At 47.8% G+C, this 18,825-nt stretch overlaps 1 protein-coding gene across 1 annotated transcript in view; it reads left to right on the top strand.

The window, feature by feature from the left end:
- Positions 1–18,825, top strand: part of B4GALT1 (beta-1,4-galactosyltransferase 1) — a 53,805-nt gene that overhangs the window by 24,902 nt on the left and 10,078 nt on the right. Inside the window, exon 2 of the mRNA XM_082694619.1 lies at positions 6,095–6,330. Within this exon, the coding sequence (XP_082550745.1) occupies positions 6,095–6,330 (236 nt within the window). The remainder of the gene's footprint in view (positions 1–6,094; positions 6,331–18,825) is intronic.

The following is an 18,825-nucleotide window of genomic DNA, read 5'->3' as shown; positions in this document are numbered from 1 at the left end:
TATTTTTTGAGCAAATACTTTGTTTTTTTTCTGTGCCCCCAAATGCAGGGTTCTGAGACCACAAATGTGCTCTGCTTCCTGTTGAAAAAGTGTTTCCGTCTCTGGGGTCTAATAGTGGCTTAGATGGTAAGTTGGCAGAAAGAACAGTGGGTGTTGAAATTGTGTTGAGCATACAGTATGCTTGAAACATATTGAGTTAGCATTAACCCTACATTATTCCTCTTTTCTGGTCACTGAATTGTATGCTTTGAAATCTTTATTTTGAAAGACCCTTGCTTATTGGGAATGGGTCGAAAGAGGGAGCTATACTTCCTTTCTTGGTTTATATTTTAAAATAGTTATTGTTTAATTTTAAAGATAGACGCAAAGGTATAAAGAAAAATACCACGAACATCTGGTTTAAGAAATAAATCATTTCCAATACTTTCAAAGCCTTGGTGAGCTAGATTTTAAAATTTGGTAAGTAATGGTTAACATGAGATTTGAGAAGTCCCTTCTGGTGGCTCTCTGTCCCCTGCTCTTACATCAGGTTTCCTTGGAAGTGTATCGAAAGCCTCTTAGTTGCTTGTATCATAGTTGTGTGCTGTCCACACAGGTAAGATTTGTTGGTATACTCTGTGTCCATGGCAGCCAAGTGGCCACAACTCTTGCCTGATGGGTCCTCTCTGAGAGGAGCTGCTTCTGTGCAAAGGTTTCCTTGACTCTCTATTCTGGCACCAGAGAGGACACCCCTTCCTTTGTGCCATTTTGGCTGTTCTCAACACTGTTATCCTCACTCTTGTTTGCTGGTGTCCCTCCCCTCCAAGAGCAAAGAACTTTTCTTAACCCAGCTCTGCTGCTGCCTCCCTGGCACCTAGCAGCCTGGCTCTGGGCAGTAGATGGTGCTTCTCAGTTCTAGTCTGAGGGGTCACAAGGGGTACCTTGAGTTCACGGGCCCACTGCAGACAGCTGTCACCTCAAGCTGGAGGATTTGGTAGGACCTGTCATCTAGTGCCTCTCTGGCCTTCAAAGAAGATTGGTACAGAGAAAAATGGCCTACCCACATGAGCTGTGGGGTTGAGGGGGAGAGAACTTGAAGAGGCACTATGTCACACTGTTGGGGCTGAGGCCTGGCCAAGGAAGACATGCTGGCACCCCAACTTGAAGACCACAGAGTTCTGGGTACTGCCTATAGTCTCACAGTTCCCATGTGTTTCAGTTTCATCACCCAGGAAATTTTCCAAAGAAACTTTAGGGCCAGGTCCTTGGCTATTAAGTATGGATTTTTTACAAATTAAAATTAAGTCAATTGAGTCTCAAAATCCACTATGATCATTTCACAAAAGGACATTTTAACATTTAGAGTGAGAAGCACTTGACTTTGGAAGAAAGGGCATTCTGATACATTGGTTCCACTTAGCTTAATGAAGAACAGTGTGCATTGTCTTTACTTTTACCGATTCGTGGCAGGCTGGTGAAACATTGTCACGACCCAGCATCAAGCCAGAGATCATATCCTGAGCCACTGGCCAGTCAGCTGGGAAGTGGTTACTAGATGTTCCAGCCTGTTTTGCTGAGGACAGAAGAATGAACTAGTGGCTCAGCCAGCATGAAAGTGAGACGGGGAGTCCTTGTTGGCCTGCCTCTAGACGAGCCGGTCTTTGATGGAGGGGCATGTGTGTGTTTGGGTTTGCTGTGCCGGGCAAGGGAACAGTGGAATTTGTCTGAGTCGAGCTCACACATTGAAGTGATTGAGCGCCTTACACGCAAGGCCGTGACCTGGACTCCCAGCCGAGAGGCCCACGTGGCAGGGCTTTAGCTGGGGGAGCCGGGGACAGGCTCACATCTGCTCAGCTGCTTATGTAACCCTGCTTCCAGCTCCCAGAGCCAAGAAAACACACAAGCCAGCCCAGCGGGGCCTAGGGCCCATGGTAGCACACACCATGCGCCACACAGCAAGGGAGCCTTGGCTCAGTGTGAGGACTGTCATGAAGCCCTCAGCACTCAGCCTCCTCCCTTTGCTTCTCTCAGAGGCCCCTGGCAGTGACTCTGAGATCTGATAGCAGTTTGCTGTGGTTCTGGGCAGAGCTGGCCACTGCCCTCCTGGAGCCTGAGCTCTCTGGATTTTCTTGTTGGGACAGAGCCAAGGAGGCCATGGAGGGCGGCCTCTGCAGCATGGCAGGGGGGTGCAGGGCCCTCGGGGAGGCCTCCTGACTGGCACTGGACCCAGGAAGCATTTGGCTCCAGGTCTGCTGCCCCTGCTGGCTGCTGAGGGCTGACCCAGCTCAGGCATGAGCCCCAGGGCTCTCGGGGCTGTGGATGCATCAGAGAAAGCAGGTGGGGCACGGATTGCCATGGAGAGCAGGACCGGGGATTGCAGTGCTCTTGGTGTGCCGCAGACATGATGGGGGTTGTGAGAAGGGCCCAGAGAGGACCAGGAATCTGAAAAGAGGCTGTTCAGTAATAAAGCCCCGCAGGAAGCCTTTAGAGGAGTGATTCCCTTAGACAGCTTTAAATTAGAGTAGTTTTCCCTTAGGTTCTGCCACATCTTCATCAGGGAGCTCCTTGAGGTCAGGAATTGCTGTCCATCACTCCCCTTCCCCACTGGGCACACAGTCTCACACAGGTGCCCAGGAAGTACTGGGCAGGAAGGGGTGGGAGAGTAGAAGATGGACCACCTAGGTTGTCAGCTACCAGAATTGATGAACAATGGTGTCAGTTGCCAAGGAAACTCTGGAGAAGAGGCAGGTTTGGCTATAGGTGATGATGGGGTGGGGTGTTGAGTAAGAGTTCATTTGGTGCTGGTTGGATTCCCGTCCCTGCAATCTCCAGATGGGAAACCAGTATCCTGAGAGTGGGCGGCACTTGTCCAAAGACCATCCAGCAAGTCACTAGTGGAGTTCAACCAGGGCCCAGGCAGCCTTTCTTCTACCCAGGAAACTCTACCTCAGGACTACCATTTTAGAACCCCCCAACAGGCAAAACTAAGATGCTTTCCAGTCCACAGGTGTCTGCTCTCAGGAGGCTGGGCAGACCAATTGTGAATTCCTGTCTTCTGGGTTGGTTTCAGAAGGTATGAGCAAGTCAGTAGGGTGAGAGTCCAGATGCCTCTTGGGTTCCCGAAAATGAAGTTATGTTTAGCAGCATCTTCAGAACTAGAGGTAGGGTGGGGTACAGGGAGTTGGCGGGGGGGTTGCAGATGTTGTGGGGCCCTCTGAAGTGAGAAGATGATGATTATCTTTTCATGTTTTTCACAAGTACACTGGGCTGCAGAGCCTCCCAGAAGCTTTGCTGGGGTCAAGCAGCCCAGGCCTAATGGACCTTATGGGGAAGGGCTACCTCCATGAAAGCCCCAAAGCTCATGAAGATGAGAGGTTCAGCTCCCCATTGTCCAGTCACCTGGGCTCCTTGTGATTTACCTCTTTCTGCAAATTGGCCAAGTCATTCCCCAGTGGAGCATCCTGAGATTCCATATTTTTTACGAATTGCCTCACATGATTCTGATGGATGGGTTTGAGAAAAAACTGGTTCAGGTGACCTCTTACTTAGTCCTGGAGCATAGTACCTACTCACTCGAGGGCATCCTGAGGAGTTGGAACTGGGTCAGTTGTGTGAGGGACTGATATATGAGGCCTCTGTGCCCCTGCGCCAGGGCGTCTGCTTTCTGAGCTCTGGTAATGAAGGGAGCAAAAGGATGAAGGCAGACTGGGGCTTATTATTAATTTCAAGATTCCGGTCTGTCTTGAAATGCAAAAGTCTGTTGTTAGAAGAAAGAAGGAAGGGCATTTCTGGCAAGGAGACAAGTATGGATGTAGGCATGGTTTATTGGAAGGGGGATGGAAGTAGAGCTGACTGAAGGGCCTTGTTGCCAAACCGAGAGGTTTTAGCCTTCCTTGTCAAAGACTTCAGGGCCCCTGAGCTGTCAGAGTCTTTTGTTTGTTTGTTTGTTTTGTTTTGTTTTGTTTTTGTAAGCAGGAAAGTGATATGATCAGATCTGCATCTCAGAAGAAAATAAATGGGTGGGAATGGGTCTAGTGAAGGTGGAACTGAGTCAGCATTGGAGGGAGGGAGGGTGTCAGAAGTACCAGGGGATGCTGAGGAGAAGGAAATGGGGAGTCTGCACCTGCTGACAAGCAAGAGGAGCAAGAATCACAACTTCCTTTTCTGGGGCTCATTTCAAGAGGATGAGTGGTTTCTGGGCACAAGGGTGCTTGGAGCGTCACATGTTACTGATGAACAAATAAGGCAAAGGAGTGAAGTGTGGTGGGCCTCGGGTGGGTCTCACCAGCATGTTTCAGGCATGCTTGCTCCCAGTGTGTGGTCAGCACTCCCACCTCTATTCTGTAGTTGTCTTTGTTCTCATGGTGAGTTGGCTTCACAGGTCAATCTCGTTACACTAGAGTAACAGTTCTCAAAATGTGTTCCCCGGTCGAGTGGTACTATGGCCAAATAAGTTTGGGAAATGGTGGATTATATAAAGTGAAGGGGGTTTCTTGACTGCACAACTTTTCAGAGCCTTTGGTGTGCCTTAAGATTGAGTATGCTTATTTGACCAGGTGACATGTTCTTCCATTGAGCATCTTACTGGAATTACTCTTTCCTGGAACCTGGTTGGAGAAAGTCTGGCCTACAGGGAATACTGGGGCTCTGGGTTTGAGTTTTTTTGTTTTTTGTTTTTTATATTTTTAGATTTTATTTATATATTTGAGAGAGAGAACACGAATGTCGGGGGGAGCGACAGAGGCAGAGGGAGAGGAAACAGTCTCCCTGCTGAGCAAGGAGCCTAACTCACAGCTCAACCCCAGCGCCCCAGGATCATAACCTGAGCCAAAGGCAGATGCCTAATCACCCAGGTGCCCTGGGTTTGAGTATTGACTCTGTCCCCAGTTTCCTGTGTATTCCTGGGCCTGTCATCTTTTTCCTGCCCTCCACTGTGCATGCCACATGCGGGTCAGTCCCCAGATGAGGAGTGAAGTCCTCTCCTAGCTCCACCTTAGGAAAAAAGGATTTCCATGTCTGTATCTGGATATTGACCTTAGCCTCTCCCACTACTACTACCCTATCACTACCTCAGAATCCACCATCCACATCATCAATTTTTCTTCTAAGTCAAGAGTTCTCTTACTAATTTACTTCTCTCATCTGGAACCATATTCTTCCAGGATAGAAACTTGGTGGTCCTCTCCAGCTTTCTCTCCCTTCCTCATCTCCTTTGTTATTCTACCACCGATACTTACTACTAAGCATTTTTCTGTGGTGGTCTTTTCAGCTGTTTCTCATCATCCTGAAGTCTGCTCTGGGTCTCAGTTCCTCCAGTCCCTACCCCTGGAGTTCTTTTATTTTTTTTTATTTTTTTTTAAAGATTTTATTTATTTATCAGAGAGAGAGGGGGAGAGAGTGAGCACAGGCAGACAGAATGGCAGGCAGAGGCAGAGGGAGAAGCAGGCTCCCTGCTGAACAAGGAGCCTGATGTGGGACTCGATCCCAGGACGCTGGGATCATGACCTGAGCCGAAGGCAGCTGCTTAACCAACTGAGCCACCCAGGCGTCCCTGGAGTTCTTTTAAATACGTGCATCAGGTGTCTTCCTGAGACATGGGTTCCTCATACTACTCCTTGCTACTTTCCGATTTGAGGCTGATTTCCACAACACCATCCTCCCTGACTTGCATACACAGACACACACACACCCCTTTTCCCAAATAGACTAGGTTCAGAGAGTTGATGGACATCATTTGTGCAAGGTCACACAGCTGGGAGATGGCAAAGTTAGGTCTCCACCTCAGGATTTCTGAGAAAGTGCTTTCTCATCCATTTTTTGATCCTTAAAACAACCTTTCAGGAAGTCTGAGCAGCAGCCACTCCCTTTCCAGTTATAGCTGAGAAACCTAGAATCTCAGGGGAGTGGGTCCTGGGCAGATGTGTGCTTCATAGTGTGACCAGCTGTCCAGCTTTGCCTGGGCCTAAGGGGTTTCCTGGGATGGTTGGTCGTCCTAGTGCTGGACATAAGTGCCTTTTTCGTAGCCACACTGCCTCCCAGGAGGAGATGTCTCCTGAGGCTGTGGCCTGGGGGAACACTGTAGCCTGCTAACTTCTCCTTCCTTCCACCTCTGTAGTCGGCCCCATGGTGATCGAGTTTAACATGCCTGTGGACCTGAAGCTTGTGGAGAAACAGAACCCAGAGGTGAAGGTGGGCGGCCGCTTTACCCCCAAGAACTGCATCTCTCCCCACAAGGTGGCCATCGTTATTCCGTTCCGTAACCGGCAGGAACACCTCAAGTACTGGCTGTATTACTTGCACCCAATCCTACAGCGTCAGCAGTTAGACTACGGCATCTATGTTATCAACCAGGTGAGGTCTGGGAAGACGGAGTGAGGGAGGGAGTATGTGAGTAATGAGGGGTGAGAAAAAGAATCCAATACTATACATGTGACATTTTATAACCCGGCCAGCCTCACCGTCCTTAGGCAATACAGATAAACCAGATACCATACAACTTGCTTATCACTGTCTGCTCTTTGAGCAAAGGTATTTGCTTGCTGGGGTATTTTGTTTTCTTTTTGCTGCAAGTGCACTTCCAGCAAAATTGAGAGAAACACAACAATCCTCATTCTCCCAAAGTAGAGCATTAATTATTTCCCATCCTTGGGTAGTTGTGTATTTTCCTTAAAAAAAAAAAAAAAAAAAAAAAGATAAAAGCACTCATTTAAATGTCAGAGTTTTAGGCAGCTTCGAAATTATCCAGTCTAACGTATCTTCTGGGACACCTGCTGGAGATAGCACCCTTAGATCAGGCCTGAATGCCAGCCCCCAGCAAAATGGCTGGGGAAATCGAATTTTTAGGCCACTGAGCATCATGTGCACTGGGCTGGGTCTGAGAAAAGAGAGCTGCTCACTGCATGTCTGATTTGTGTGTGTTGAGCTTAGCTATGCTTAGGAAACTAATGTGGAAGACATGTTAGCCTTTATCAGCATGACCTGGAGCATCAGATTGATCTAGAATGTAGTTTTTAAAAAATAACTTTGCTGATTTCCAGTTTGTTTGAGAAGCACTATTATTTTTCTAGAAGTGTAACTTTGGTGTTTTGAGTTTATTATAAATACCTAAATTCATGATTTTATAACTTACTAGGTGGAATAACACATTTACCCTGTCTGTATACTAAAGTTCATTCAAATTCATCTGAAGAGGACAGTATACCCATTCTGAAAGACTCACTGTCCATTTCAAGATAAATCCTGGAGCTGCTTGAGGTAGTAAAAGTGTTGGTAGTTGACAGCTTCCGTCAAAGTAGAGGGCTTTTGTTTGCCTTCCTGGGACGAGAGGGAAGTTGGAAATAGTGTGTCCATCGACCATTTCTCAGCACTGCCATGACATTGTGCTGCAGAGAGATTCTAGAGAAGTAAGGCCCCACCCAGTTCTATCTGTCTAGAAGCTTCCTTCCCCACAGTGGCAAGTGGGACCCTTCTAGGGAATAATTTGTTAACAGCCCCAAACAGTATGTGATTGGATGGTGGCTACCAAAAGCTTTGGAAACTCAGAGGAAGGCAAGAGCAGTAAGTGACCTGGAAGAACCAGGGTATTGGACTACATTCTAAGGCCTGGAGGGACACCTGGGCATCTCAGCAGGAGCCAGTGAATAGGGGCTTTAATGCAGAAAGAAGTTATGCATATTCCCAGAGATACAGTTGACCACAGGGATAGGAAAGCAGCAGAGATGATAGGGCCAGGTGTAGGAGCTGAGTCTGTCAGGTACGGAAGAGCAGAACAGCCCTGCTGAAAGGGAACTGAAGTTCAAAGTGGGGGAGTAGGTGGCAGGAAAACCGCTCAAGGCTCTTTAAGTCCCCTGACTAAATGGGCCATAGACCAAGGCCCTCAGAAAATCTGCAGGCAAGACAGCCAGACAGTTATTGATCATCTTAGAAGAATACTTGAGAATGTGAGAGAGAATAGGTAAATGCCCTATAAAATCCAAGCCACTTCAATCCAACCAGTATTTGTTCAAGAAAACCCCTGTCATCAAGGAACATTTATCTGATGCCAATGAACACATGTTGATCGTGGCAGGATTCAGAAACATTATTAAAGCAATGGCAGTGAGTGCCTAGAAGAGGAAACCCTCATTGCCAGGAGCCAGTAGGGATCACCAAAAATAATCCATGCCAGCTGCATTGCCTTCCTCTCTTCGACAGTTACTATACCAGGAGATGAGTGACAAACTATAGACAACAGTGTTTTCAGGGCTTACTACACAAAGCATCTGATGGCCTCACCCAGTCTGCCTGCACATAAGATAGACAACTGTGGGCTAGATAGCATATAAATTAGATTAAAATATATATTTGAGTAAGGAGGGTAACAGAAATCGTGGTGATGCTTCCAGTCGAGGAGGACTGGAGGGAAGGATGCTAAGGTAGAGATAGGTTGTATTTTAGGAGAATGGGAGACTTCCCCATTTAATTATAAAGTCAAAACAAATATTGGACCAGTGAAATTTAGCCATGTTTCTAAATTCCTGTGACAGAATTTGTATAGATGTTTCCCAGGTTTTACACAACAGGTTTCTGAAAATGTTATACCAGCTAGAGGCTCCTGCCTGCCCCAGTCCAAGCTGGCAGAACAACCAAGCAAGCCAGCTTGGCCGGTGGCACCGCTGTGCTGGCTCACACTGGCCACGGTGTTAAGACGGGGCTTCTTCCAAGGTTCGCTTTCTGCAATGGAACTCACGTGCATTTGAGAAATGCTAGATGGAACACCGGGAAGCAGGCCTCCTTCCTGCAGAACCTTTAGTGTGCTGGTGTATGTTACAGCCTCCAAAGCTACTCAGCAACCCAGTGTTTTCTGAGCTTGGCTGGCTGGAGATCTGTTTTCCAAGAACCGTCTCAAGCAATGAATGTTCTTTGAATTACACTTTGGGGAAAGCAGGCCTAAACCAATACCTCCCTCCTTCCCCCAACCCTATCCCCCCCACCCCGCCCACCTCTTTACTTCCCTAGGAACTGAGACCACCACCCCCCAGTCTCTTCCCACTTGCAGTTTAATGTTGGAAATATTTTATTTTTAGCTTTCCAAACATATTTACATCTTCTTTCCCTTCTAGTCTTTTCGGTATCATTATCTCACCACCCCCTCCCATGTCTTTTTTGCTTCTCCATCTTTTCCTTCTTTTCTACAGGTTAACTTTCCACCTTAGGAAAATCTTCTCCTCCTTCTCTCTCTCTCCCCCAGCTAATCTTATTTATTCTGCTCCAACTCTACCCTGATGATTTCTTTGGGAAAGTATGATCTGACTTCCAGATAACTGAATCATGAAGAAACTTGAAGTTTGCTCTGCCTTTCCGGTAAAGAAAATCATCTGTATGATATCCGTAAAGTGCATGTAATAAAGTGGTGAGAGGAAACCTAATCCTTGAAAAGATGCCGAAGAAGCAGCGTTGGGAGCACGCCCCACCTACAAATTAGGAATTTCCTCTGTTCTCTTTTGCTGTTCTATAAAGAAGAGGAAGAAAGGGAATTGGTAGCATTTGGCTTTGACCTTCCTGTAAATAGGCGTTCAAGCCTCCGGTCATCTCCCTGCCTCAGACACCCTGCCTGCCCCGTTTAAGATGAGAGAGAAAGAATGCTTGAAGTAGGAGGGGCCTCTGAGAGATCCATCCCAAAGGTTCTCAAACAGGTTTTGGAGAACAGAACCTCCTGCCCCATGGAAATGCTATGCAGTCCCCCCAGCAACAGCAGATCACCGTGGCGGCCATTCTACGTGAACTGGAGACAGTGTTCCCATCCTGAACCCCACACCTCCCCCCTTCCCCTTCAGGCTTTGCTGGGATCTTCCTGGTCCCCCAAGGCCAGGTAGTATGAAAACATCTAATCTCTTGTACCCCTGAGGAAACAAGGCTCAGAGAGGGGAAAGGAGCAGTGGGAGGTCACATACATGACGAGAAGGCTGCAGCTTCAGCCCAATCCCTGTCACCTAGTGCCCTCTCACTGCACCTCACTCACTCTGTCCATTGGGTCATCTGGTCCTAAGAAGGGCTGGGGGTGAGCTTCAGGCTTGGATTGCCTGGGTTCCGGCTCTGCCACTTCCCCACGCTGTAACCATAGGCTCAAATTCTTCAGACCTCTGTTTCCTCGTCAGCAGGACGGCGAGGTTTTGGTATTTGCACGTGGGGCCTGTAAAACACCTGGTACAGGGAAAACCCTCAGTCAACACCAACTGTTATTGCTATGATTTGCGTTCCTTCTCCCCTCTTACCCCTCCTTTCTTCCTGTTTCCTTGCCCAGCGCTCTAGTGATAAACTCTTTACTGCGCTCCCTGCCTCCTGCTTCATCTCTACTGAGTACCAGCCTCAAGACTCTCCCTCTCATTTGTATGGGCTCCATGGGGTCAGAGGATAGTGGGTAGTCACAGGAAACAGAATCTCAAGGGTCTTAGGGACCATGTCAAACCCAGCAGCTTCTTCTAAGTAGGGTTGCCAAGTAGGTTTGTGTTTCAAGGTCTGCACACAGAGGTGAGGTTCCATGGGCTTCTGTGGCCCCTATCGGTGTCCATGTTAACCACTCCCTTTTGATTTAGGCCCCTCCACATACCATAACAATTTGCATCTCACTGTAAGTGGGGTGGAGGGGAGCAAGGAAGCCTTTACCAGCTGAAATTGCTGTCCATCCTCTGGTCTCTACCTCTCCTCCTGCCCTGACCTCCCAGTGTTTGAGCCTCCCATTAGGGTTCTGGTCTGTCTGCCCTCTTGAAACCAAGGGTGCTGCTTGGTGGCACCGAGGTCCTGCCTGCAGTCCGACCCCGGGGCTTTGGTGCAGAGGTGGACGCCAAGATGTCATAGCAGATGGAGGAGGGGTGCTGTAACTCCTCATCCTTTAAATGAGGAAAGGAAACTATAAAACCACCTACAGTGACAGAAAGGCAGGTTACCACCTGGTAGTAAAAGCCATATATATGAAATAGAGGATGTTTGTGAAGTTAACCAGCATAAAGATTACCAAACAGGTGAGGAATGGAGGCCCAGCTGGCCAGGTAGGTTTGTCATAACCGTGCAGCCCTTTGTCCTGAGTCAGGGGCCAGGACTGGTATGTCCAATTCTGTGTATCCTCTGGTGCTTCTGATCTTACTCAGCTGTCTAAGATCTTTCTAGTTCTGACCATGTTACCCTTTAAGCCCTTCCCTGGGTCCCTACTGCCTACAGCCAAGGGTCCAAAGTGCCAAGCTTGGCATCTGAGACCATCTAAGTCCCCCCATGACCTATCTCTAGCTACTTCCTCCTCAGCCCTCCTTTAGACACACTTGACACCACAGACTCTGGACTCCCTGTCTTCACTGTGTTCCCCTCCTTGTGCCTTTGCTTATGCGGCCCCCTCTGCTCTGTGTGCCTGTCCTTCCTCTTTCTAGCCACTATTTAACCCCCACCCCCACCTTAGTTAGCTCTGTGAGGCCTTGGAGTGGAGCCAGCTTCTCCTCCCCACTGTTCCCTGGCCACTCAGTGCTTTCTGGTGAGAGGTGAGGAGGGATTCTATGTGTGTGCATGCTCTCCCTGGCCCGCAGCCTCTAGACCCCAGGACCACTGGGTCTGATTTCCCTCTGCCTCCCTGACCCCATAGGTCCACGCACAGTCCAGTGCTCAGTTAGGGTTTGGAGCTAGTAGCTGCTCCCTGGGACTCCTTCCCATTTACTGAACACCCATCCTCAGGACCCCTTGCTCCTGGCTCTCTGGTGAGGTCTGTTCCTCTTGGAAGTGAAACCTCCTTTCCCAGTCAGAGCAGGTCATGAGCCTTGGGAACCAACTTGCACAGCCCTTCCCAAGGCCTCCCTCCAAGGCTTCTTCCTTGCTGACCCAGAGCAGGCTGCCTGGGACATTGCCTCAGGGTAACCTTGCTTTTCAGGAAAAATGCAGAGAACTTACTTTAGCCCTGTGGTTGTTGATGGTCGTAGACTTTTATGGTCCATTGGACTGAACCTCTTTCATGGTCTCCCTTTGAATTTTGACCCTACCAGTCCCCCAGTAAGGCAGAGGGGTACTCATTGTTTCCGCTGAGAGAAAGCTTACGAAGGTAAGCAGCTTGCTTGGGGACCCATGAAGCTTGCTCGGGGACCCATGATGGCTGGGTGGCGGAGCTGGGATTTGTACAGCGATGACCTGAGGCCTAAGGAATGCCTTGCTTTGCCACGTTCAGTCCTGAACACAGACATTCCCCTCACTGGGAAACAGCTTCATATCCATCTGGCAACACCATCTTGAGTCCCAGTGGGTTGTGAGAGGTGAGTAGCAGCTTTGGAGTAACAGCCTCAAGCCCCAGTGGGAGGCTTGCCCAGCTGTCATGCCTGACAGGTAAATCTTGGTCTGAAAGCCTCAGGGTGCAGCAGAGGGGGCCCTGCCTGAGGGTTCTTAGGCGTTGGAATTTTTTTTAACCTCTTCCTTTTTGTCTGTGCACTGTTGTGAGGTAGTTCCAGGCTGCTTGTCTGGAACCAAGTATGGCCAGCTTTGGAGACAGCCTGTTATACCCTCTATGAGTGAGAGTAATGAGTGAGAGGAACCACACCTCAGCAACTTACCTCTGTCACTGGGCCAACTAGCTGGTTCCTACAGGAGGCTAAGATGAGTTAGACTGAATCAGACTCATGGGTCCCTCCCATTGTGGAGAAGGACAACAGCCCAGGCCTATGGCCCCCACTGGTTTGGTTTCTGTGTTGATCTTGTCTCTTCACCATCCCCTCCCTGCCACCCATCCATGCCTTCCATTTTTCTCCTGAAGCTGTCAGCACCCAGATTGATGTGTTCAGGAATGGGGCTCGGGAGTAGTAGGGCCAGTCCTATCCTGCAGCACCCGCTTCCTTGAGCACTGGGACCGTCTGGATCCTGGGGGCCCAGGAGCATTATGGGAAGACTGGGAATGTCTATGTCCCACCAGAGCTCGTGTGCTGTCCCAGGGACTGGTCATTTCCTTTGCTGTGTGTTTTCCTCTCTCCCCATCTATGGCTTGGTCCATTCCCCTGGGGAGTGTGGCAGAGCACTTACAGGTACTTACAGACTCGTGAATTGCCTCCCTGGACATTGTTCTGGGAAACGTCATTTTCCCTGTGCCCCTGTGATGTCATGATGGGGAGTGACAGCTTCTTTGGAATTTGCCTTTGCCCTGGAACAAGAGGGGTCAGAATGCCACCCCTATTCTTTCTTCATAGCTTTGACATTGCTTTTCTTCCTTACCTCTCTCCCTTGCATCCATCCTGTCTCTTCTTTTTTTTTTTTTTGCGTTCTAGTGGGGCCCTTTTGCTTTTACTTGTTAATCCTGTTTGTAGCAAAGCAAGCTGAAGGAGGAGCTCCTCTCTGTGATCTGCTTCTTACTCTCCACCTACCTCCTCTTCTGTGCCCTCCACCTCCTAGAGAGAGAGAGAAAGAGAAAGAGAGAGAGGAGTGCCGGCCTAACTCCTGCTGTGACTGCTGCCGCCGCCGCCACCACTGCTGCCACCCTGGTAATGTCCACATGCCCCAAATCAAACCCGAGCCCGGGCCCTGGGGTCTCCAGGCAAGGTCATAGTCTCTGTGGGCTCGCTCGGAAATGCTGAGGTCGCTGGAAGCCAGCCTGTTGTGCAGAGGTCTGAGATGCTTTGCCTTAAAATTAAGCCACAATTGAGCTCATACTGTTTGTGTATATCCTTTTGTGTCCTGCATTTTTCTTCAATTCTGTGTCATCAGCATCTTCCCATGTTCTCTCATAGCCTCATATTCTCCACTGTCTGCACTCTCCTAGCCGGTGAGCATGCGGCTCTACCATAAGGAACTTAGCTGTTCCTCTGCTACAAGGCATTTAGATAATTCCCACTTTCTCCCTGGTGTCGGTTCCGGTTCCGTGCCTGCTTGCTTCCGCATTTAGAATCTTTTCTCCAGGCTAGATATTCTGACACGGAATTACGGGTTCAGAAGCATTTTAAATAGGTTTATAGTCCTTCATATAAATAGTCAAGTTCCTTTAAGCCCTTTATTTTCTAAAATGTTTTCCTGAAGAAAGATCTCAGGGTCTCAGATCCAGGGAAGGAGGAGGACATCCTACTATGGCTTCTGTGGAGCTGGGGTTTAAAAACTCCATTCTCTGCTCTCTTGAGACGCAGAATCCCTGTTGGACTGTGCTATCTGCTCAGTTCTCTCTGAAGGCAACCTAGGGCTTCTGACCTGTGCTCTAGTCCAGTGGGGGCCATGAATGTGCTTATTCTTGCCCTGAAGGGCCCCATTTCCTTTACTCCCTGGATGAAGAGCTGAAGTCTCAGATCCAGGTCTTGTTGAGAGCCTTTTCCCAGCTTGAGGCTACTGTATTATTATGGTTAAGAGCCGAGGCCCAACTGCTGTGAACTCATGGGTGAGTGGATATTAGCCTTCCACGAGCTCAGCATTTATATAATCCCAGCAATTCTCCAGGGATCCTCCTCCCAGCCAGCCTGTCTACTGACCCGGGTTCCACATGTAGGCCCATGGGTCAGTCCCACCACAGGATAGCCCAGCCAGAGCTTTCTCTGCTTTCCTTCCACCCACTCGTCCGAGGCCTTTTCTCTTAGTTTCTGATTGGGCACAGAAAGCATGCAAGGGGAGTTTCAGCAAACATTTCCACTGACTGTAGACCTGCCTCCAGATATGTGGGTTTGAGAGTCTGTGGGTTATTATGGGTGTTGAGAAGGTGTGTGTGTGTCTTTGTGATGGGCCAGGGCATGTGTATGGGAACAAAATTGTCTCTCCCATCACAGAGATTCTGATTCATTGAGTCTTGGCTTTGGCTTACTGTTTCCAACCTCATTGTTGCTGTGTCTTTTGGTGAAGGGGCCAGGTATGGTCAGACCCGAAGCTCTCTTGGTTGGGGCAAGTATCTACCAGTATATGCACATTGGCCTAAAATCCAGGGAGGGCAGGGTGGTTTAACCAATCCTTTAGAGTTTGTTAGAACTTGGTTGTGGGAGACCTTGGTCTTCTGCAGTTGATCATGTGTCTTATAATAAAGAGAAGGCCACTCTTGCTTTAGCTATAGTCAGGATTTGCCTGGGGATTAGACCAGACTCTGTGTACTCATTCTAAAAGCCTTGCTTGTGGGTGCAGTGCACATGCCCAGGGTGCAGGTGAGGCATGAAATGGGAATGGCTCTTGTGTTAGCCCTTGGAGGAAGGCGTTCTCTACCTGCCCGCCATGACTGCCTACTCTCTAGCGCATATGAATCATATTTATGTGATTCTAGCTGCCTAGCAGCAGCTTCCGAGCAGATCTCCCTGCCTGTAGTTGTGCGGTAAGGCAGAAGGTCCTGCTTGACATGTAAAAGCCTAATCTTCATTTAAAATCTTCAAGGGCTCCCATGGCCTAAATTAAAGACAAAGCCCGAGTACTTTAGCAGAGTTCCCAGCCCTCCCCTCCCCGGCGGGATTTGGTCCACATTCACCCTCATGTCTTATTCTGGCTTCCCCATTCTGTATTTCTTTTCGCTTCTTGAATAGTTCTTTTTTTTCCTCACAGCCTTTACAAATGCTGCTTTCTCTTCTAGGAACACTCTTCCCATGCCTTTCCAGTCCCCTAGGATTTGATCAGTGTCTTCATCTCCATATCACCCCATTACAGTTGCCTGTTTAAGTCGGAACTACTCAGAACTGGGACTGTGTCTTCTCCTTTTCTTAGCCCCATAGCTAAGCCTGAAGCAGACACCCAATAAATGACAAGAGTGAATATATGAGATAAAGGGAGAAGAAGTATGATCCTTGGTCCTCCTCTGTCTTTGGAGCTGGGTTTTTTCTTTTTTCTTAACTTTTTTTCCCTTTCTGCTAATCCCCTTATTGAAATATAATTATATACCATGAGATTCGCCTATTTAAAGTACATAATCCAGTGGTTTTTGGTATATTTGGGAGCTGTGCACCCATCTCCATTATCAATTTTAGAATATTTTCATTGCACCAAAAATAAACCTGGCATTTCTTAGCTTCTACATCCCTTCATTCCACCCGGCCCTAGGCAACCACTAATCCACTTTCTGTCTCTACAGATTTGCCCGTTCTGGGCATTTCATGTAAATGAAATCATGCTTTATGTAGTCCTTCGTGACTGGCTTCTTTAGCTTAACATGATGTGTTCAAGGTTTGGCCATGTGATAGCCTGTATCAGCATTCATTCTTTTTTATTGCTGAATAACATTGCATTATAGGGATATACCACATTTTATTTATCCGTGTATTAGTTGGCAGACATTTGGGTTGTTTCTACTTGTTATCTACTTTGAATTATGCTGTTATGAATGTTGTGGGCAAGTTTTTGTGTGGACATACGTTTTCATTTCTCTTAGGTAAATACCTAGGAGTGGAGTCACCGGATCATGTGGTAACTCTTTGTTTATCCACCTGAGGAGCTGTCAGACTTTTTTCTAAGATGGCTGCACGATTTCCCATTCCCACCAGCAGTGCATGAGGGTTCCGTTTTCAAAGGGCATACCAGTTTCTCTCTCCTTAGTATAAATGAGGGCTCTAGAGAGAGGTTTTAACAGTCTTAGAGCAGGTTGCTTCTGATGCTTCTTAGGACATTTGTCCCTGCCATCCAGATCTGCCAGAAGGGCCCTGGGTTCATTTCATGAGGTGTCTGAAGGCAGTCTCTTCCTCCTCTCCTCTCCCTGAGGAGCTTGCCCTCTCCTGACTAGCATTGTTAGCTTTGCTTGACTGACTGTTAGTACCCATCTTTAGGGACAGGCCTGGTCCTAAAAGTATTACAGGTTTTTCTGTGAGCTTCAATCAGTGAGACAGCTTCTCTTTCCAGCTCTGGGAATGTCATACCATTTTTGTCCTTTCTTCTTTCTTCCTATCCTCTCCTTCTGTTCTGAGGAGCCAGTTGCTCTTGAAAGAGCAGTATGTATAGGAATATGTATAACTCCTATCTACCAAAGTAAGATGAAACCTGCACTAAAAAGCTTGGCTTTTCAGAGGGACCCCTGCTCTCAGAGCTCCAGTTCCTCTTCATGTGTGACTGGGTCCCAAGCATATCATACCTCTAAAGGTCGTGGACTTTCTCCTGCTATAGAAATTCTCATTTTGTGAGCCACAGGCTAACTTACTTGAGCCCTAATCCTTTTTAGAACCCCTACCTCTCCCCTTCCCCACCTGCCCCACCCAATCAGAGAAGCAGGATTTGGAAATGTTCTTGAAGCTGATTGGGAAAGGCACACACAAATGATGGAGAAGTTTCTGTGTTGGATTTCTGGAGGACAATTTGAAAGATCTGTTCAAGATGGATGGGAAGACTTACTCCTGTAATAATGATAGTAGCTGACATTTGTTGCCAGACAGTGTGCAAAGGCCTTTTCATGCATTGTTTCATCTAATAAAACCCACCTGTTGTCATCCAAATAACCAGATGAGGAAATGGAGACCTAGAGTTGTGGTTTGCCCAAAGTCACATAGCTAAGAAGCCAAGAAGCTGGCATTCCTGGGATAAAAACACATGTGTCAGAAAAAAAAAAAAAAAAAAAAAAAAGCCTGTGTCTGTTTCCACAGCTATGTATTTGGCTTGACTGGACAGTAGTGGTGCTTGATCAATATTTACCTGAGGGTAGGAAGCAGAAGACACATTGGATGCATGTGCCCATTGAGAAGAGGCATGAATGAGGGCTGGGTGTCTTTCCACCACCCCCACTGAAGAATGAACCCCTCCTATTAGTGGTGGGGGTTGGAAGGCTTTCCAGGGCCTGTCTTTCTTATCAAGAAGGTTACCCAAGGTGTTACACCATTTCATCCAGAGAAGCCAAGAGTTGACTTTCTATAATCCCAGGGGAGGAAGGGGAAGACACATACTTTGCTTATCTACCATTTTGCTGCTCTGATGTTCCTAAGGACTCTGGTAGGAAATTAAACCTGTAAGAATGTACCCTGCCTTTTCCCTCTCCCAGAATCACAGAGGTGAGGCTAGGTTGAGAGGAGTCATACACAGTTCAGGCTATTTTAGAAAACTGCCTGACTAATTTAAACTGTGGACCAGACACTGAAGTGCCTTACTGAGTTGAAGAAGCTGTTATGCTGCAAGTGGGGAAAGGATAGATCTACTCCTTGGGTTTCTCCTCTAGGCTGCCAGTGTCTGGGGCATGATGCCAGGGGTGCCCATTCATGGTTCCAAATTGGCAGTTCTTGGGAGAGGAAAAATGCTTAGTATAGTCTCAGTCAGACATCTCCTTAGTTCAGATAGTCATGGCTAGCAGGCCAGGCCCTGTGGCTTGGGCATGTCCATCAAGAGCTCCCTGCCCCTGTTTTAGAGAATATACCAAGAAAAGGGAGCATTGGGTGGCCACCCTCCACAATCTATGACCTGGGTGTGAAAAGGCTTTGTTGGGATACCCTTTCACTTGTTGGAAAAGTGGTTAGTGGGGCTGAAAACATTCATAGAAAGCTAAGTCTTAGGGTCTTCATGGGGCTAGAGGAACGAGACGGAAAGTACCAAGTGCAGATCTCTCTCTGCATTGCCAGAAGGTTCAAGGGTCTGAGAAGAAGGTAGTAAGTCTGGGTTGGGATAAAGGTTGTTACAAGATTGTTGAGATGTTTAAAATCATGTAAAACACTTATCCTGTACCTCATATGTCATATCTCCCAGTGAACTTTAGCAGTGTGTTGTAATAATAGTAATTACAACAATTTCATAGTTTTCGTATCTGGTTTCTAGACTTTGAACGTCTTTTTACCTCAAGACTTACAGAGAATTATCTGAAGGCAGGATTCTAAATGACTCTTAACTGGTGGGTACAACTAAAGAACACAGTGTGTGCCATTGGGCTCAGCCTTCTCCTTTCACCATGCATGATTAGAAAGCTTTGTCATGGGCTGAAGAAAGGAGCTCTTG

Source organism: Mustela nivalis (assembly GCF_964662115.1).
Source record: "Mustela nivalis genome assembly, chromosome: 13".
Lineage (NCBI taxonomy): Eukaryota > Metazoa > Chordata > Mammalia > Carnivora > Mustelidae > Mustela > Mustela nivalis.
This window is presented reverse-complemented; position numbering and strand designations above follow the sequence as displayed.